At 44.7% G+C, this 21993-nt stretch overlaps 1 protein-coding gene across 1 annotated transcript in view; it reads left to right on the top strand.

The window, feature by feature from the left end:
- The first annotated feature begins 271 nt into the window (after positions 1-271).
- ELOVL6 (ELOVL fatty acid elongase 6) overlaps positions 272-21993 on the top strand; it is an 80155-nt gene continuing 58433 nt past the window's right edge. Inside the window, exon 1 of the mRNA XM_027677032.1 lies at positions 272-548. Coding sequence (XP_027532833.1) covers positions 460-548 — 89 coding nt within the window. The 5' untranslated portion in view covers positions 272-459. The remainder of the gene's footprint in view (positions 549-21993) is intronic.

Here is a 21993-nt window from a genome sequence, read left to right on the forward strand (position 1 = left end):
GGCCGGGGAGGGCGCGCAGGTCGTTGCGGCATGGATTCAGCACAGGGGTGGGGGCTTCCTATTTTTGTAGTTATTTTTGACGGCTTGGGGTGGCGCGGGGGGGTCCCTCCCCGCCAGGAGTGCAGCCCCGCAGCGGATGCCCCGAGGAGCGGTGCGGGATGTGCGCGGAGCGGCGGGGGGCGGGTGTCCCGGGCGGCGGCGGTGGCGGCGGCGGGCGGGCACTAAGACCGCGCCGCCCCCGGGCGCTGCGCGGCGGCCGCAGAAGAGGAGGAGACCGGCGGGCCCGGGAGGAGAGGCGCGGAGGGGAGCGGAGCTATGCTAAACCCGGGGTACCGCTGAGGCGGGGCGGGCCAGGCCAGAGGCGGGGGCTCTCCGGCGGCGGGCGCGCAGGGGCCCGGCTCCCGAGGCGGCGGCAGGCAGCATCTCGGCGCGGGGAGCGGCTCCGCAGCCACCGGGCCAATGAACATGTCAGTGTTGACTTTGCAGGAATACGAATTCGAGAAGCAGTTCAACGAGCATGCGGCCATCCAGTGGATGCAGGAAAACTGGTGAGTGCCGCCCCCGGGCCCCGCCGCCCGCCCGGATCTGGGAGGCGCTGAGCCCATCCGGGTGCGCGGGTTGCGCCCGGCCGGCGCGGTGCGGCTGGGCTCGGCTGGGCTCGGCTCTGCGCCGCCGTGCGCGGGCACACGGGCGCTGCTGCCGGCGCTACCTGCGCGCCCGAGCGGAGACTGAGCCACCGGGTTACACAAGGCCGGGGCATCCCGCCGCCGGCGCGGTGCGATGCGGGCCCCGAGCCCCGCCGCCGCCCCGGCCCGGCGGCGCAGAGCCGCACACGTGCCTCGGCTCTGCCCTCGGCCTCCCCTGCCTCCATCCCTGCCTCTATCCCTGCCTCCATCCCTGCCTCCATCCCTGCCCGTCCTTCCCGCTCCCCGCGCTACGCCCCCGTTCAAACAAGTTGCGCGTTTGCCCGCGTTCCCCGTGGAGCCCCTTTCTCTTCCCCTTCCCCTCCCCCAGCTCCTAATAAAACTTCATTTGCAGCCATGTGGCTATTAACTTTCCCGGCGTGTGCGTGTGGCTGGGGAGCCGGGGCGAGCCGAGCCGCGGCGGGACCGGGGCTGCGCAGAGACCTGTCGGGGCTTCCCGGGTCGCGGCGAGCCGGAGCCTGACGGACCCGCAAAGGGACACACGTACGCTCACAGCCCGGCCCGCCGAAGGGGAGTGGCTGTGCCGGGAGCCTGCTCTCTGCCCGGCACTGCCGCGGGAGCATCCCTGGGCCCTGGCCGGCAGCATGGAGACAGGGATGGAGGAGCGCCCCAGCTGCCCCTGCCCCCTCCGCGGGATCCGCTGGCCTGTCCTCGGGACCGGGATTCCCCTCTCCATCACACCTACCCACACTTTGCCCCAGTCCTCACCCTAGCTTTGTCCACTTGCACTGGCCTTGTGTTCAAGGCTTGCCCAGGCTCACCTGCACCCTGCTGCTGCACCATCACTGACCACCCTCGCCTGGTGCCCAGTCTTGCCCTTTCTGCTGCTCCTGTGGTCTGTCTCCTGAGCTAGCCCCCAACTTTCTCATTGCCAGCATGCCCTCCCTTGGCAGTGCTGCCTGCCCTTTTGGGCTTCCAAATGAGGACCCTACCCATACCACCCTGATGTGACAATGGCAGGATAAGACTGTCTCTGGGCCCAGGCTTTGGTGTCTACATTTTCAGGGCAGAATGGTCCCAGATCATAGATGGATGTCAGCCAGGGATTTGCTAGAATACTCTAGTGACTGGTCTGGGAACTTTTAAGGGCAGCATAATTAAAAAGACCATTTAAGTGCATGTATGTCTGCCTCTGTTCTCCTCCAGGTGAGCTCATTAGCTCTTGAAGAGTGCCTAGTGTCACTCATGTTTCAGGAAAAAGGAGACCACGTAGATATTCTTGGGCTGGGAGTGTTGGATGCTTCCCATTCTGTCCATGTTCCAGAATAAAATTGGCATCAGAATAGGACAAGCTGGTAAAAGAGGATGGAGAGGGTGATACATGAGTGTATATAATAGCCAAATAACCCAGAAGAGATGGAGTTTAGAATAAAGAACATGACTAGCAACCACCACTCCTGCATCTTCTTCTTGACTCTCCTGTGCTTCATGATATGACCTTGGGAACATTACATAACTTCTTCCAGGCCTCAGTTTCCCCAGCAGGGAAAGACCAGGGGATTTGGGGATAATAATGCTGAAATGCCCTTATGAGGTGCTTTAATGACTTACATAATGTTTGCTGAGTGCCTTGAAGATGTCAGGTACTATATAAATGCTAAGCAGTGTTATTAAAATATCCCTGGCAGTTTCAAGTGCTGCAGAAGTCACCAGCTGGACTCTGTAATGCTGGGCTCCCACTTCCCAGGTTCAGAGGAAGAGACCATCAGTGTTACGCTGCTGCTGTACAGCTAAAGAGACATGATCATCTGTGTGCACATGCTTTCCAGTCTAGTTTCCCCTTCTCTAAGGGAACTGATGAATTAATACCTTTGATTCACATGAAAGTAAAGGAGAGTGATCTGCTTGGGGGCCTGGGAATGTTTCTGGAAATGAAATGGAGCTGTGCCCTCTGAGGTCTCTGTCGTGGCAGGCTTTTCCTGAAAATGCTGAGGATGACTTCTGAGTTTCAGGTTAAATTGTGCATTTTTATCTTCAAGAAATGCACTTGCTTTGTGAAACAGGTCCTGTTCAAGCACTTGAGTTTTGCAGGGAGCTTAACTGGTAAAATACAGCAGCTAAGGGCTACACAAGAAGGCTTTTTTACTTATCAGGGTGACTCAATAGGTTTGTGTATGCAGACATCAATGGCAGTACATGGCTTCTACACTTTGTAGGAGTAGCCTTAATGTACACGTCATTAATGTAAGAGCGTTCTAAGATGAGGTTGTTAAGTAGTAGTTTGCAGGGATAAACGTTTTTTCATTCTTTGGGCAGCAAGACAGACTAAGGAAACACTATGGCAGGATTTTACACTGTAATCACTAATTAGGATGTGATACTATTGCGATGTCCAGCATGGAGGGAAATAAATTCTTTAGGTGTGGCACTTGTTATTTTACTTAATCTCAAAAATATTTCCTGATACCTTATGAAACAAAAAAAAAAGGCTGTGGGGCGTTAGGGGGGATGAAGTGGTTCTAAGGAGTTGACCCTGACTTTTGGAGTCTGACTGTGTTGCATATGAAAACGTAGCCTAGTTTGAGGATGGACATGAATTCTTTTACATACCTTCTGACTTCTGAGCTGGTTAAAGCACCAGCAAGCCCTTTTAATTAAAACTGCATAAGGCTAAAGCTGGAAAAGCTTGAATGCAAAGCCCGGGGTAGTGGCATACACCTAGGTACTGGTATGGTTGGTTGGGAAGGATCATGGTGCAAGGAATGAAGTGTCTGGGTCAGCCAAGGCTTGCCCCTCCTTTTCCTCAGTCTTCTGAGTCTACTTCAAGCTTCATCACTCCCTGGGGAAAGTGCATGTGCTCTGCCCTCTCCAGTCGCTGGCACCCAGGCTTTTCTTCAGCACATCCTCATCCTAGGGCTTGTTTCCTCACTGCCATCTGCCCCTGGAAATCATCCCTCTGAGTCCTACATGAGTGGAACCTGTCTGATGGCGTATTGGTCTAATGGCAGCGAATGAGGACCTCCTTGCTTCATTCCAGATGTTTCTGTTTTACTGTATGGAGGACCCCCTCCTGCAACATGCATCACACTGAGACCTCTTTAAACCTTGGGCCTGGATTAGCAGTGCTGTAAAGAGGGTACTGTTTTGACACAGAGGAAAAATGAATAGTCTGTTGTGTGATACTTATAAGCTGATGCATTTCATGCCTCCCCGAGTGCTTGGCTTTATGTTTATGCACACCTTAATGGTATAGCCCCAGACTGCCTGGTTCTCCTGCATGGAGGCAGGAGAGACTGAGCAAAGTTGGAGGCTGCGAAGACAGACCTCCAGCCTGCTGGTCTCTGATGGTAAGAGCTGCCAATTAGTTGTCTTCCCTAAACAAGCAATGGCAGGTTTTCGGGAGGTTAAAGAACTAACAGGTCCATTTACTGTCATGAAACTTCTTAGAATTTATGTTGCGGGAAAGCTGTTGTAGATATAAGTTTAAGCATAGTGCCATCATGTAGCTTTGAATATAAAATACAGTATCACTTTAAGATACACTATCATATTGTGCTGAAACCATGGGAGGTTTGATTTAAGCATGACCAGGATTAAGTCAAATGATTATTAAAGTAATTGCTTAAAATGATTTCTCAAATCAAACTCTCCCAGCACCTCCTCCCAAACTTCTTCAAACAGGGAAGTGGTATGAAGTAAATACTCTGCAGAGGATTTTTTTTCCCCTTAAACTGCTGTATGAGAATTAATGCAGTTCTAGTTCTTTATCTCTCATAGGTAAGTATATTATTTTTGAAAATTCACAGTTCTGTCAGACATGCAGCAAAGAGGGTTGTAGTGCCAAGATCCTGATTCCGAGCTGCAGCCAGTGAGGCAGCAAAAACTGTCTGGTGCTTAGGAAAGCCAAAGAGACAGAAATGCCTGGATGGAGCGGTGACCGCTGGAGTCCTTCTCCATCCTGCTGCAGAGCACCAGGTTCAGGCATCAGCACGAAGTGACAGTCGTTCCTGTTATAATTGTCTGGCCAATAATAATTATCTTCAGATGTCTGCTGACGAGGGGCTCGCCAATGGGGAGCCAGGAGGCCTGTGCTGACTGCGCCGAGATTATCTGGGCGAGGTGACGTCACGCCAGGGCTTGCCTAAAATCACAGAAACTTTTCCTCTGCTGCTCCGTCAGCTGCTGCAGCGGTTGGGCCATCCCTGCCCTGGCACTGATGCCCTCCAGCCAGCTGCTGCCCTGGGCAGGCTCTCCTTGCTCCTCTCTCTTCTGCCTCTCCTGTTTTTCTCCGTGAAAAGCCACGGTTTAACCCTTGACAGCCGGCAGTGTGCTTGCAGATAGTAGCAGGAGCTGAGTAGGAGTGGAGGAGGATGAGCAGGATGAAAGCGAAACTGGTTGTTCCCTAAAGATGCTGTGGGGCTCTGCTGCAGAAACAGGCTGGTTTTGTTATCATTAACAAAAGTAATGATTCAGTAAGGAGAGAAGCACTGCATAAGGACTGCTGGACATGTTTTGCTTTTTAAAGGGCTTTAACAACTCAAACTCGATTCTGAAATAACTTTGTGAACCTTAGGTGAGTATAAATGTTTGTGTATTTGAAAGAAAACATCCGCGCAGGAGGTTATTTTTAACATTTTGTTACCAAAACTTTTATGTGGCAGAGGCAGAAAGTGCAGCCAGTGCTGAGAGAAATTTATCCTTTGGTGTGATTCTCTTTCAAGTCAAAACTGCAGATAGATGTGGAAGGGCAGATGGTCAGCTAATTTGGATTTGTAAATGCACTTGCCTTTCAATAATTCACACAAGCACCATCGTCCTAGACAGGTTTGTTTCGTAAATGCAGAACAAGCTCTCCTCATCCACTTAAGCTGCTCTTACTTCATGCAGAAATCAAGAGTGAGAGGCTGTGAGCATATCTCTCCAGGCATATGTGCGTAGCGGCCAAAAAAATGATGTAAATTACTTTTTTTTTCCCCCTGAGCTCTTGCTAGATGCCAAGTGAAGGATGTGGAGAGGGATGCTGCAGTCACCCTGTCCTTTTCTCTGTGCTGCAGCAAGGACTCAAAGGGAAGATGTATGATTGCTCTTTTCAACAGAGAGACTGTTTTATTTGAGCAGAATTCAGTTGGCCCAAGAACTTAGCTTGCCTCCATATGTCATTCTCCAGAGGGGATTTTTGCAGCTCTCTTGTGCAAACTGGCCATAGAGCTGACAGAGCCACCAGTGCATGGCAACTTTGGTGCTGCAGAGATTACCCACCTCTTTGCCTTCGTCCCACAGGCCTGTCTGAGCAAAAGACTGGTGCAGTATTGCAGGGCTTTGGCTCCTTGAAAGTACAAGGATGGAGTCTGTGTGGAATAACAGTAGGTGTCCTTTCAGAGTTCAGGTATTCTCAGTCTATGTGTGGACTTGGGGGAAAAAAAATAAATATGGTGGGCACCAAAATGTCATCTTGAAGATAAATACATCAATGTCTTTTGGATTCAGCCTACTACTGAAACATAGGCCTTGGCCTTTTGCTTACTCTTTCCCTATGAACACATCTGTCATCATGTAGCTTCAGTAACTGTAAGCCTCTGAGAGTGAAGACATCTCTTCTACTACGTGAAACACCATGTGCTTCTGGGAATAATAATTTTGTAAGAATGGAGTAAGGAGTAATCTAGGAGCTTGTCATAATTTTTAGAAGTAAATATGGACATTTGGGAACATTTTAGTTTAGGATGAGATGTAGGATTCTGATTTATTTTAGCTCTTTTGAAAAAGTAGCTCATATCCTCAACTAAGTGTACACTGTGAAAACAGAAGGGTGTTTGTAACAAGCACAGGCTGAGTAGCAAGTGGTGCTGTGAACCCTTGGAAGCAGCGAGCTTTCTGTGAGTGGGCAGAGGAGTGATGGAAAGAAACTGATTTCCCCCAGAGATTGGAGTGCAGAGTGCCCAACTCTCTCCTTCTTCCTCTGAATGCCCTGGCCCTTTTGAGTCTGAAGAGAGTTTTTTGCCTCACCTTGAGGAAACAGCAGTTTATGTGCCAGCACGTGAGTTGCTGTTGGCTATTCTGCTATCAGGTTGCATATGCTTCTAAGCCCTTCCTGAGCACCACAGCAGCATTCCTGTCCCAATTACCGTGTTTTAGTCGTATCTTGATGATGAGCCACTGTTATTAAGTTGATGTTTTTTCATCCTGCTAGTTACATGTTTGTCGTCCCTTGCAACTTAGAGACATTTGAAAAATGTCTCCTTTAAAAGCAGTGAATAAAATCTACATGGCTACAGCTTCCATGTTCTCCTCCTCCCCCAAGTGGGCACAGTCTGGTTGTCCATAGTTTGGTAAAAGAAGTGCTGTAGACAGACTACAATAACTTGTTAGATCCTGTTCTTTTAATGGACTCCATGCTGGTAGTTGCTGCCTTTAAATGGGCTTAGGGAAAGCAGGGAGATCGCTGCTTGTAACTCATAGTGTGATCTGCAATGCCTTACGTAGCTGACCTTTTCCCTGACCCCCCTGTAAAAATGCAATGAGCATTCATGTCCAGTACATCTACTACTCCTTTAAAAAGTCAAATGTGGTCACATTCCCACTGGTCTCAGCAGAGAAAGGTCTGTCAGACTATTTAACTCTCAAGTTTATGCACTGTGTTTTGCTGTCGGTCTCTTCTCCACAGCTGCCTATAGTGGTACTCTGAATAAAAGGATGTTTTGTACTTTTTTCTTCCATCATGTCACTGCGCAGTCTCTGCCCCTTGCTGAAGAGTCTATCCCAAGCCCTTTTCAGCTGACTTTGATGTCCTGACTCTTAGGAATAAATATGGAGATTAAAAAGGGGAAAAAATTTTAAGGGAAAGGCTTACAGAGCTGGAAGTGTTGGAGCGTACAGAACTGGGGTTTCTTTTCTTTGCTTTGAGAGTGAACTTTTGTTGGTGTTCATGGAGCTTTTCACAGATTTGAGAATGATTCTGTAGCACAGGGTCCACTGGGACTGCACAAGGCAAGATGATGTAAAACACTTTTTGGAAAGCTTAATTAAGAATTCAGATACTTCTTTTTTTATTGGAAATGGGCAGAGGTTAAAAGATATTATTATTTTTAAATGTAAATTAGCATAATCTAAAATATAAAATAAACTTTTCACTGACTCAGACTATATCAACGTGAGATGTTTGTGTAACCACATTACCCACATACTGCTACCCAGTACCTTTTTTCTTGCCAACCATTTTGTCAGCCCACTTGAACCCTGTCCCGGGTTAGAGTAGAAGGGGTTTGCCTTCTGCTGTACCGCCCCGTCCCTGATCAAAGCACCCCAACCTGCTCCTACTACAAGCCACGCTGTTCCTGTTTGTGTCACAGCATCACATCCCCTGGGGCTTCCTTGGTTTGCTGGGTAAGGCTGGTGCAGCCTGGTGGAGAGCTCTGCAGGGACACCCAGGTTAGCGTTTTGCAAGCTGGTAACAGAACAGGGAACAACCAGGCTGTGTTCAGACCCAGGAGAAAATTGTATCAGTTCTCGTGGGTGGTTATTAAGGTTTTCAGATCCAAAGTAGCAATGGTACCTGATACTGCCCTTCATGGTGTGCCCTGTACTATGTGCTTCATTGCAAACCATCCATTGCAAATCTTGTTGACTTTTGTGAGGAGGTCTTATCCTTTGATTGCTGAGAGTTCTAGTTACAGGAACTAGGAGCAAGGTGGAAGGATTCCAAAAGCAACATAACCTCGGTTTGGCTAGAGAAGGGACCCAGGTCCTACAGAGCGGACATGGCATGAAGTGGTGGGCAGATCTTACATGCTGAGCAGTCCTTGACCTCCTGTGGGGACGAGCTGATATTCGGAGTAGGGAAGAAAAGGGGGAGATGCAAGTCAGTTGTTTGCCTCATGCCAGTGGACTTGGGACTTTGCAGAGCACGTGTGATGGTTTATTCAGTGCATGGTATGCAGGGGACAGATACACCTCTGAGGATGTGGGGAGTCTGACTTCAAACTGAATGCAGCTATAGCCACCTAGTAGAAGTTGGGCATCAGTCAGGTGCTTGAGTCCCATGATTTCAATGGAAATCAAGGAGCTGTGTCATCTCTGAAAAGGTCTCTTTGTGCCTCAGTTCCTCAACTGTAACATAGGTAAAATTCCTCTCAAGGGATATTCAGAATTGGTTTTCTACCATGTCAAAAAAGTGATCCTGATGTGGTAAGACCCATATGAATAACTACATTAAAACAATACAGAAAACATAACTGTCTTACACTCTTACTATGAGGCTTGTACTAGCACTGAAGAATACTTTATTCTTGCCAAGGATGTAGGACAAAGTTTGTCTCCTTCATTGGGGTAACTGAGGACTGAGAAGAGCTGCTGTAATATTAGAGGCAAGGCAGTTTAGTGTTGGTACCATGTGGTTAAACTGCAAAAGTCCAGGCCATTTTTAATTGCAAATTTATGAAGGGAATTGTCCTTCAAATAGTCCAAGAAAACTTCAGACTATTCAACATCTAATGATAACTTTTAAATAGAATTTTTAAAATTTGTTGATAATTAGTTTCAGTATATGAAGTCTGCAGAAATAGTGAAAAATGAATTTGACATCATCCAGGTTGTGAGCTCCTCAAATTGAATGTGTTGATTTTGATGTCTGATGGCCTCAGTTACCCCTGGACATAAAACTTGACGTCAGTCAAGAGTGTTATTAAGGACAAATGTCTGCCCTATATGTCTTGAGCCATCAGTAGTATAAATACACCTGGAAAGAGCAATCCCAGGGAGTGCCAATTAATATTTTAAGGGGAAGAAACAATGGGCCAAGCTAATTTCAGAAAAAGTACCAGAATGCTATTATTGAGGAATCTGATCTTCTGTCTAATAAAGATGGTTTTCAGTTTTCTTTTTTTATTTTTTCTTCCTTTTTTTTTTTTTTTTAGTTTATTTAGAGCCATTAAGAGCTATTTAAGATGACAGTAAAATCCCTTAAGTATAAACAAAAGCAGGATGACAAAGTTCTTGCACTATGCCTTTCAAATACTGGGTTTATTAACAAATGTTTATGAAATCTGGCTTTTTCCTTATGTAATTTTCCTTTTAGTTTTAATTGGGAATTTCCCCTCTAGGTCTCCTGATGTGCATCTTCTGAATGCAGGTCCCCTGTAAACATTAATGGGAATTTTGTTATTTCCAACATATGACATCTCCAGGCAGCTGAAAGCCCTGGGTTTTCTTCCTTTTTGTTCTCTTCGGAGGATCTGGCTGTCCAACTCCTTTTCCATGTCTTTGCAGGTCACGACCAAGTGAAACATTGGTTACTAGCAGGAAATTATGTAGACACCTTACATTTCAATTCCTTCCTTCTTGTTTCTTCATCCTCCTGGTCTTGGCAGCCAAGCGGAAAACTCCAAGCTATTTTGTACATCACATTGATGTCTAGATCTTCTTGTCTACCTCCACTTTCACAAAGAGTTTTGCTCTGTTGACATGGTAGTTCTGGGGCTGCTGGCTGCCCCAGCCCATGTTACACCTCTGCCCCTCTCCCAGGTGTACAGGGATCCTGCCCGTGTGCTCAGGCATCTTCTGTGCTCGGGCAACTGGCCCAAACCCAGCAAAACCCGCTAGTGATTTCACTGCCTTTCCTAGGCAAAAGCAGAAGCTGTGAGGATGTGCTAAGTGGAACTGCTGATGAGTGTGTGCGGCATTGATTGCAGACTCATGATGAAACAGGTTATTTAACAGGTAGAAGTATTTCAAGGTGCATAATGTTGTCTTTATATTATTTTGTGAGGGCATTTCCCCATTATAGTTTTTCATAAGATATTGCTGTTGGCCACTGTCTGAAACAAGATACTGGCCTAATTCAACCTTTGATCTGATCTGATCTCTCCTCTGTGCTTAAATATCCTTTTTTGATCACATGCCTGATAAAGTGACATTCTTTCTTGCAATGCCAGTGTACACAGACAATCAGTTTATTTTGTTACATCATTATTTGTTATTTTAGAACTCTGTAAATACTATGGAGTTAAATACATTATTTTTAAATCTTGCTGGGGAGCCTGATGCTTGGCAAGATTCCTTCTGGGCAAGGCACTGCCTGTGGACACAGTAAAAAACTCTTCTCTTGCCCCTAACAGCTTGTGGGTTTAGTTTAAGACTAGTAGCCCAGACAGACAAAACTTACTACTTTTGAGAAGGTTCAGATAAATTATTGCATGTACTATGAGAGCCAGATCTGTGCAGCTACATTGCCACCATCTCTGTGACCCAATTGGGAGTTTTGCTTCTGTCCCATCAGAGGGAGGATGGCTCCAGACAGCCAAACACTATGAAGAAAAGTAATGCTATAGCACTGGAAGGAATCCTCAGCTAATGTGTCCTTGTTCACTGACTTCTGGTATTCTGTCTGAAATGTACGTTTTTTATTTTTAACAAATTCACATGAGCTCTCCAGCATTTTCCAAGAACTTCCCTCCTATATCAGCACTTGGACCATGGACAAATTTAAAAATTTAGTTTGAAAGATAGGATCAACACCAGATATTCCTGTTGCAACACTTGGAGGCAGACTGGCACAAGGCTGTTGTACTCAGGATGCTTACACTTGTTAGAAATGAAAGAAAACTGCTGAAAGAAACATTTTGAAAACCTGTCCCTCGATGTTCATGAGAGGTGGTCCTTCTGTAATGGTTCCCCTGCGTGAAGATGGTAGTTACAGTGGATGCCCTTTCCCAGATTCCTTCATGTATGTCTTTTGATCCTGCTCAGGATGTTTGCATGTCTGAGATCATGGTATTTGGTGATTATGGACAGTTTATGTTACTGTTCACTCATCCAGTCCTTGGAGCACCTTGCAGGCATGGTGATGGGATTTGTTTGACCATGGATGCCTGCTGTGTAAGGTGTCTTGAGTCATCTCATATGGAAATAGGAAGCTGAGAGAAATAAGTTGTGTTCTAAAACCACTCCCTTTTCATTAACAAATGTAGAGAGACTCCAGGGAGCTAACTGAACCATAGCTATTTCTCACAATCCTTCTTCCTTCCTTCCCCGCCATGCTTTTTCTTCTTTTTTTCAGATACCTGTTTGATTTTTACTTGTTATCACCCTTTGCTCCTCCCTCTTTCGTTTTCTGTATATCTTCTTCCCATGTAGGACCAGTCAGGTCAGCAGCGCGGGTGGCTGTATGCTTCTGTAAAACAACCTGCGGGGTGGGACACAGCTGGCACATGTTTTGGTGTTGGGCTGGTGGAGCTGGGCAGTACAAACCAGGCCCTGAGCTATCTCTGGATGAACAGAAAGAGGACTGCATCAGAGTAGGACCACTGCCACCTTTTGATTAAGTCACTTCGTCCTTGATTTCTGGAAAAGGACAATAATAACCAAAGAAGAGTGCTTGTTTGTAGCTTTCCACAGCGCCCATTGTATCCTGATATAAAAGGGCCATCTATTTTAAAAGCCACTTTTCAGTCACCAAATGGAAAAATCCTGAATAAAGTCTACAGTAAAAATTCTGTTGCCTTCAATGTAAGAGATTTTGTTCCTAAACTTGTATGTGTTGGCTAAATGTAATGTAGCATCTGGTATGTAAAATGATTATGACAATTCACATATTTTGAAATGGTCATTACTGTAAACGGAATAATTAGGCAAGATGCTAGAAGAAAATGAAGAGAAAAGAAATTGTGTCTGCATTTTGGAGAAATACACACCAGGCTGATAATATGGGCAATCTAGAGATTAGAGAGAAATCGTAAGAGCTACCACAGGTTTTCATTGTGGGGTGAACGAGCAGAGCTCTTCCTTGTGCTTTCTGTCGTAGCATGCCCTTGACTGAGAAGAAAAATGGACTAGGGTAACAAAAAAGGATTTGTTAGAATCTATCATGTGTCAGCAATAAAGCTGGGAATGCAGATTTTGACCTCAGGCTTTCCAAATACTCTTCTTGCCTTGGCAGTCCCCATGACTTCAGCTGTTGTGGTGTCATGGAGCATCTTCCCTAATGAAATGCTGGTGGCTTCAGGGTGGGCATGCTAAGTATGTAAGATACTGGTGTATCTCAGTGAACTGTTGCAAGTATTGTGAGCAGTTTTCAACTGCTTCCCTTAAAATGGCATATAGAATTGAGGGAGGCTTTTGACAGACCACAGGTATCTTGCCTACAACAATTATGTTACAGCATTTTGTCTTCATAGGCTGTGTCCTGATGACCTTAGTTACTATCCATATTTATTGCTGACAGAGTTAGGCCCCTTTCCATTAAACTAGATAGTGTTGTAGCTGTTTACAGGGGACATGAATGACTTTGGGCATCTTTAGCCCATTTACCTTGTTTAAATTTTCAAGAATGAGGCTTGATGGAGTTTCAAGTAGCTCTTCTGTTGTTAAAATAGCTGTACATCTTGAAAGAGGGACACTTGTGTTCACTGTATTACCATGGAGAGTTACAGTATTTTAGTATCTTTTTTCCCTTTGCTAAGGTCCAGACAGAATTCACAGTCACATTCTTGGTGAGTTAGATGCTTTAATGACAGAAGCTCTATAATGTAACATTTCTAAGAACAGGAGGGATGCCTTGAAAGTGGTGAATCTGCACTACCAGGGCTGCTCTGAGAGCTACCTGAAGTAATTTCAAATGGAAGTCTTGCCGAATGAAAATGGCCAATTTCTCTGACTTTCAGCTGAGGTCTCTCTTCTTAGCACCCAGGTCCTATATGACATTTAAAGAAAGCAAGACTTTGGTTCCTAACACTGTTGAGAGTCTCTCATTGCATATACAGACATAAACTTGGTACCATCGTGGATGGTACCTGCTGGATCAAATGCTACATCTTGAATGTCAGCCAGCGTATGAGGCAAGAGGAGCAGCCTCCCGTCACCCAGGTTGCACAAGGGGGTGATGTCAGGGTGGGTTGCCTTGGGTTTGCTGGCACTGGAGTAGCTTCCCAGGGCTGAACTTTTGCCCCATGGCACGCAGATGCAACCACTGCTACAGCTGGGTGAACTGAGCTGCCTGTCTTGGCTTCTCCTGGGACCATGATCTCCTGCAGTGGAGCAGAAGGGACCAGCAGAGGCAGAAAATTGTCACACTGCTCCACCTGCCTTGCCTGGGGGTTCCTGAGAGCAGTCCCAGACACAGCACAGCATGGAGGTGATGTGTCCTAAATAGTACCCATGATGGCTTATATACAGAGTTATTCATGGCTCGTGTGCCCAAAGTGTTGCACCCCTGCAGTCAGAGCTGTCTCCTTCTAGCTGCATGAGTAGGGACTCTTAAGTTGTGAATTGGACAAACATCCCTCTCTAACTGGATCTCTCAGTCTGCTCTGATAACAACCTTAGACTATCCTGCTCGACCTGCTTCATTCAAAGAGTGGATAAGGTACCCATCTGGAGAACTACAGACTTTCAAGGACCTTCATTATTAAAATTGGGGTCTGGATTCTTCCAATTCAGTGGGAGACATCTGTGATGTAAATGGGAAGTGGATGTGAGTTTTTATGCCTGAGTACAAGATGGCTCTACCATTACCTGTAGCTTTGGTGTGGACAGAGATATGAGTGCTGCTGAAGTTGGAATAAGCCACCATTCTGCAGGCTTCCCACAGAAATGCTGGTGAAGAGGATGTAAATGCAAGATTTGACTGTGGAGTAAATGGTAATATATGGGGGGGCACTTCTTCAGCGTGAAGATTAAACTGAAAAGGGCTTGTTTCCCAGAGACTGGCTTACATGCAATCCTTTCTGTGCATGTGCTCCTCTTCCAGAATAAAACTACCCATTATCCAGTGTTGAACCAGTTAATGTTAGCAGTGGGTAAGGGTGCTGCCTTCTCTGCTCTGAGATAGTGGCTGTACGTTGCAGAAAGCCTTACAGAACAGGAGGGAGAAAGATGTCATTTTAAGTCAGGCTGTGTTGACTCATAGGAGACATTCTGAAGGTTATGGATATATGTTAAGCAGGTATTAAATAGCCCTTGCTTTATAAATATCATTTACAAAAGCAAGTATCCTTCAGGGCACCAGAGTGTATAAGAATATGAGTTAATTAGAGTCTGCATTTTCAAAGCAGCGGAACAACTGGATTTAGATCAGAGGAACTGCAAATGAGTTTGCTAGTGACTTGAAATCCGGTGATTTTTGTAAAACTTCCTGGCCTCATCTCTTGCTTTTTCTTCTCCCTCGCTGCTTTCTGCAGCTGTGTCCATTGGACTTGGTGTAATGGTTTGTGATCTGTGTGACTCCAGAGAGGAGTTGTCCGGTGGCTCTTTGCATAGGGGCAGGTTCACCCGCTGGTGGGATGTCACGGCACTACTCAGAGGCACTCAGTGACTTGTTTTGCAGAGAAATGCAGGCTGGCAGGAGGAAGAGCCAGAACACAGGCTAATTTGTAAAGAGGCTCGGTGGAGCATTTCATGGCCTGCAAAGTGACCAGGCTAATCCTGGAAACCTGCAGCCTTTATCATGACACCTGACACAGCAGCACAGCCTGCCTGCTCTGATTTACCAGATTTCCATGGTCACGTCTCTGTCTTTCTAAACATGGCACAGATTTTTTCCTTTCTCAGGCTTAAGGTGAGGAGCGGGGAGGGGGGGAGCTGGGCAGCAGTGGAAGAAATCGACATTAAGCCTTCCCAAAACCAGTATGAAAATGCAGGGGTCTCATTGCAAAAGGAAGGGACCCTAACACCGGGGTGGTGCGTCGTTCAGGTTACTGAGGCTGTGACTTTGTGTGCAGCGTGAGCAGCCTCGTGGTGCATTCAGAAATGCTTGCCTGACTAACATATTGCTTACATTTGCTGACTCACTCTTGCACTGCCTTTTTCTTTCTTGTTCCCTGGATGTGTTGATTTTTATCTCTGTTACTAGGGCTGTGCCCCAGACACTGTATAATCAGCGTGTTTGTGTTTGGCTCCCATGTGGGTGGGAGGTATCTACATTTGGATACAAATGTTAATATAATTCACCCGCAAGTGAATAATAGGAACAAAATACAGAGGTCTGAACCCCCCTGGCGTGGGAGGGAGGTCAGTGACACACTGCTCTTGGGGTAGGGCCATCCCCAGAATCATTGCCTGGCATTTTGCACCACCACTTGTGTTCAGTCTTGCTGTCTCTTCAGGTCCTGCTCTCCAATACTGTTTTGACTGATTAATTTAAATTCAGACTCTTAAAATATTCTGAGTTGGAAGGGACTCACAAAGATCATCAAATCCAACTCTTAAGTGAATGGTCGGTAGGCAGCTTAGTGCTTTCACCTGTAGAAGATACTAACATAGGCAGCCTGTGTCTGGAAGAGCTTCCAAAGTGGGAGCCGTACCCAGGCATTGCTGAGAACCACAGCAGAGCTGCTGAGTCCCCTCTGTCCTGATTTCCTAGGGGAACTGTGGGTGTTCAAAGGCCCTGCTTTCCACTTGCACTGGTTGTAGGGTGCTCCCGAAAGGGCTTCTTTGGCAGCTCCTCTACGGCTGTGCTGCAGCAGCCCTGCGTCCTCACAGCCCAGCTTGCTTTCCCACCTTGATCTTTCACCCGGAGCCATTAAGTATCTTGCCACTTCAAAGAATGCCTGTTCTTGATGTGCAGTGCTCTTGTACTTCTGGAGGTACAGCTCATTTCAGACATGTCTTTTCAAATACCAGTGATCCTAAGCAATGGTCCTAAAATGTCTGAAGATCCAGGTTAGTATGCAAGGACAATTATGTCTTCAGGTTTTTTCTGTTTACAGCCCAGGCTCCTAAACTTTGTGTATGAGCATGGTTGCATCTGTCTTTTGTTCTGAACAGACCAGCATTTATTTTTCTTGTCCAGTTTGTTTAGGTCTAGTTTGAAGCCCATCTCATTAAGTTGCTATCACATAACACTCCTGTCTCCTGTTTTAATCAGATGATGTCCAATATTTTCACAGTAGTCCTCATGTGAGGAATGACACTGCATGGCTAACTACCAGGAAGCTAATTAGCAGACAGTTCCTTCCCTCATGGTTCAAAGAGCATTATGTATGGATTCCCAGGAGATCATACCACACAGAATCACCTTGTAGCAGCATTGCTGTAAATGAAATATGCTTTTTCCCTCTGTGCCTTTTCATACTTATTACCATTGTGTTAAATTGGGAGCAGACAGACAGCGTTCCCCAACATCACCAAGCAGAATCCGGCTTCAATGGTGCCTTCAAAACCCTTGCTGTGTTGAAACTACAGCCTCCATATGCTGGTTCTGCATAGCAGCAGCTGAATAGAGGCAATCTTCTGAGTGCCTGGACACTTCAAGGAACTTCAGCCTGGAAAAGGCTGCCTTTCTGGTTCTTTTTAGGCATCATTGCTTTTTTCAACTTAAACAGTATTTATAGGATTTCTTATTGCAGGTTTCAGTATTCCACATTCAGTGAGATCAGTGATATTTAGCATTTACAAACAGAAATTTCAGAAAAATCTTGGCATTTTTGACTGTGACTTTTGTAAGTGCTGGAGGGCATTAAACATGCAGCTTCTCTGGTGTCTTCTGTTAGCTGTTTCTTCATAGTGGGGATGACCGTCAGCTTCTTGAATCAAGCTCTGAAAGCCCTCCAGGCATTTCACTGGCAATGCTAAGGACTTGCGACCAGCTTTACTCACTTTAGGGTTTACATTTTTGTTATTGATTCTGAATAGATAATGGACCAAATATATATTCAACCAACATCAGGATTATGTGTGCTTGTACACACACTTTTGTACACTTGTTAACGCATTTTTTTCAATCCCTTTGGCAGCAGAGTGCTGGCTACAGTTTGCTTTCTCTTGGAGGGGCAAGCAGTACTGAAATCGACTGCCCCAGTGGTAAAAATACAGCCCTACCATCTGCCATGGACTTACCTAGACTGCACTGGAACAGGATGAATCTCTGGAACACCTGCAGTACATTGATGATATTGTGTGGGGCAATACAGCTGAAGAAGTTTTGGAGAGAGGGAAGAAAATTGTCCAAATCCTTCTGAAAGCCACTAATTTTTACTGACTCTTAAAAGCAGTGCCTGGCACCTTGAACCTGTGCAGTGAGAACTTACTGATTTATTTTACCCAAGTGAACAGTAATCAGTCCCAGAACAGACAATAATGCGAGAACTTTAATAAAGAGGCCTTACCTTTATCAGTGGTAGCATATATTCTGTTTAGATATCCTCTGCTGAAATATTTCTTCATTTCTCTTGAAATGAAAGTGAGCAATAAGCTTTTTCTTCAGCATGATACACTCTCACAGGACTGGGTGAGCACTGGTACTGGAACAGATGAACTCTTCCCCACCTCCAGACTGCAGCACCTGCTCCCAATAACATTTTTATGTCCCTTGTGCAGCTGGATGATGAATTTCTGGGATGAAAAGCTGCTTTAGTGCAGATTTTAAACTGGAAACCAGGACTTTGCCACCCAGCTTTCAAATGTCCTTTATCAGAGAGTTGAGGAGAAGGCTTCATTGCCTTACCAGAGTACCCTGTAGGCTGGAAACCCTAAGCCTACTCCCGCCGTGGTTGGCCCTCAAACTGCTGACACTTCAGCTTTGAGCCATATCCTCTCCTCAGCCTAAAGCTGGCCACTTGACTTTCTCTGTAAGGTATAGAAAGAGGTTTATATCCTCTGGAAGATGCTTTGGGCTGCGGGCAGAGTCAAGGAAATATCCATGTATTAGTTATATGGATAGTTAGATCAGATTTTCCAGCTGTTTATTTTACAAGCATGTTGAGACATCTCAATGCAGTTTGAGGTTTTTAAGTCCAAGTTGTTAAGTTAATTTTAATTACTTTAGTAGACCTTTAGCATTCATGTTTAATCCAATACTACTTATTGGCCTACATGGTATGTTGATACTTTTTAAAGCTTCAGATTTGGCAGGACTCTGAAAGAGTACTTGTATTTCCCAGATACTTGGAGGGTTTTCTTTCTGCTGCTGTTAAACAGCATAGACTTAATTTCTGCATTTGGACTGAAATTTAAAGCCATCTGCAGAAAGGAGCCTGATGCTGTCGTTGTAAGCAGCATCACTGGCTGATTTTGAAAATTGTGCCTATTTGCGTCTGCCAGGCAGAGGCATTGGGTGGAAGGCTGATGGAGAGAGAAAGAAACAGATTTGGTTTGGTTCAAATGAGGCATAAAACATTGCACCAGCCAAGGAGGTCTGAGAAGCTGCCCAACAGACCATGCGACCTTGTTCACTGAAGTGAAGCCTAGCACGGGATGCTTTCAGCCAGCTTCAGATTCCCTGGGAAAAACATCCTGCTGGCTACAGCACAATAGAATAAGTATCAGCCACCACGTTTTTCTGTGTTGTTTCAACATCTTTTCTTTTGTCATAAAAGTGCTTCTCCAGCAATTCAATTTTAAATTTCAGAGTTTCTTGGCTACCTTCTACTAGCTGGCAATTTCTATCCTGATTTGCAGTGATTAAAAAGTAATCTAGCTAGGATTTGGTGGTACTCCAGGATTCAGGCATTTTTATCTTGTATATCAGGTTTTAAACTAAATGCACATTATATGTACACCTGCTTTAGTTTAAAAAAGTTTCATTCGGTGTTTCATTTTTAATGTAAAGACTATTGATGATTTCCTGGTTTATTCAGAATTGAAGATGTATAACTGTAGCTACACAATGAGTGAGCATCTTCCAATTGACTGTTCATCTCTTCAAAGGGGCACCTTTTTTGGCCAATATCAAAAAAGTACTAAAGCAGTTTTTGAGTCTCTACCTGTGGGTGCTACATTTTTGCTGTTGTGTTTCAGGAAGCAAACCCAGCCCTGCCATGTTTTGCTGAGGCAAAGCTTCCACTAATGCCATGGGACAAGTTTTTTCCTATGCCATGAACAGCTGTAAAAGAATGCTAATGTAAAAAGAGAGGAGATTCAAAGGTATATAAATACTTGATTCTCTTACAGAGATTATCCTTATGTTATTTTCTTAAATATTTTGTCAAGCTTTTCTGTCTGTTGTTTTCTTTGGTGTATGTTGTCACCAAATGTCTGCTGACCTTCCTTGCATCAGCCTTCACTGTTTATTAACCCAAGATAATGTGTGCAAATCCTTGAATTTATATATTTGACTGATTTATGAGTAAATCCATCTCAATGTCTGTTTAAATCTGCCTCAACCTAAAGCAATGCTGATGTTGATACCCTACAGATGTGTTGCAGTTACATTGCAGGTACTTGGACATGACAAATTTTATTTATTAACTCTTCTCCAATTATGACAAAGTACCATATAGGAGCACTGATTTGAGTACATAAGAAGGATGTGGACCTGTTGGAGTGAGTCCAGACGAGACCACAAAGATGATGAGAATGCTGGAGCACCTCTCCTGTGAAGAGAGCCTGAGAGAGTTAGGGTTGTTCAGCTTGGAGAAGAGAAGGTTCTGGCAAGACTTAATAGCACCTTCCAGTACCTAAAGGGGGCCTCTAAGAAAGATGGAGAGGAACTTTTTACAAGGGCCTATAGTGATAGGACAAGATGGAATGACTTCAAACTGAGTGTAGATTTAGACTGGATATAAGAAAGACATTCTTCACTGTGAGGGTTGTGAGGCACTGGAACAGGTTGCCCAGGGAAGTTGTGGATGCACCATCCCTGGAATTGTTCAAGGCCATATTGGATGGGGCTCTGAGCAACACAATCTAGTGGAACGTGTCCCTGCCCATGGCAGGGGGATTGGAAATAGACGATCTTTAATGTTCCTTCCCACCCAAACCATTCTGTGATTCTATGATTTTCATCAGATTAAGTGCACTTTTTGCAGAAGTTGTACTTAACCTGCAAATATTCACACAATTTTGTTGTGGTGGGTTTCTGGGTTTTTTTACAAGTACACTTTAATTAGCATTCCTCTAAATTCTTCTTGGCTGCTTATTAGTTCATGAAGGGCTACACAGCACTTTCACTGGTTAAATTCAGTGGTTAAGCATGTATGATGAAACTCATATTAGCAAAGCTGTAGTCTTTGGTTCCTGGTGTCAGTGCTCCGTCCATATGGCTTTCATGGCTTGCCTCTCACTTTTTCATGTTGTGATCTGTTTAGCTTAAGACATTTTTTGATCTTAGGCTTGTAAACAAAGGCAATAAACACTTCTGTAAGGTGTCCAGGACTTTGTAGAGAGAGTTGTCCTGTTGTGCCATTAGGCACTGTTTAGTGAAATAGCTTATCCCAGTAGACATTGAAATGGGAATCCTATTTCTAATCCAGGTTAGACAAATAACTATATTTGGACTCCACCAAACATTTATCCAGTAGGCTGCAGTCACACTAATGTCAAACATTATCATCCATGAGAAGAAAATAGTAGCATCCTTGAGTAGCATCATGCAGTGTCTCAATTTTATGGCACTGCTCAAAAGCCAATGCAATGAGCATTGTTTTGTAAAGACTTACTGCACTCTCTGTCACTGACACATGGGGATAAACCCCTGTTCCCATTTCACTATGCATTGTGTGTACTCTTGTGTTTTACAGCATCACATTTTATTTGGTACCAGCCTGGACTGTGGTCCTGCATGAGGTAGTACCCTTTCTCTCACTCTGGTAGCTGCTTCCACTTCACCTCAGAATGAAGATCCAGCAAATCTGCATGCACAAAGTGAAAGATTCAGGCCCAGGTTTCAACTATACTAGAGTTTTTGAATATTGAAAATCTTTGATTTTGATTCTTATTCATTTCCTACAGTGAGTATGAACTAGGTCTAAAATTCTAACAGGCTGTACATTTTAAAGTTCAGATGAGTTAATTTCACTGAATTCAGAGAAGGTTTCAAACCTTCCAGAGTTACTTTTTCCAAATATAGAACAACCACTCTTACTATTCTTTTATATATAATTCTGTTCTATAACTTTTTCAGTTATGTACAATACATTTTTGGTGTTGCTTGGGTAACCATCCTAAGTCTGATAAGAGGTTAATTTGGGAGACCAAATTCTTAAACTTCTGTCATTTTAGCAGTGTGGTCTGGAATACAGTAGCAGAGTTTTCAGCATTATACTTTAGTCCTTTTCTGCCAGTGGATTCGTAAGTCAGGACCAATTTTTAAGTTAAGTAAGTAGGAAAAAAAGTAGCAGTAGAGACTTCCAGAATCAAAAACCCAAGGCCATTTCATGTTTTAATGAGATGTGAAATGTTCTCACCTTGCAGAAAAAGCTCTCCAAAGAAAGATAGCTTTTGTCTTTAGGTTATTCTGTGGGTAGAGTCATATATTTTCTACTAACAGCTAATGTCTAATACAGTTATTGTTCAGTTATAAAATAATAATTTTGCTTGAGACACCAAGGCTTTCTTCTCTTGTTTAGTATATCTTCTTTTTGCTCTCCATGGGTGAGACCATAACAGCTGTCCTACTATACAACAGATGTAGCAGACCAAA

The sequence above is a fragment of the Neopelma chrysocephalum genome, unplaced genomic scaffold (genome assembly GCF_003984885.1).
Source record: "Neopelma chrysocephalum unplaced genomic scaffold, ASM398488v2 Primary Assembly neopelma1_42b, whole genome shotgun sequence".
NCBI lineage: Eukaryota > Metazoa > Chordata > Aves > Passeriformes > Pipridae > Neopelma > Neopelma chrysocephalum.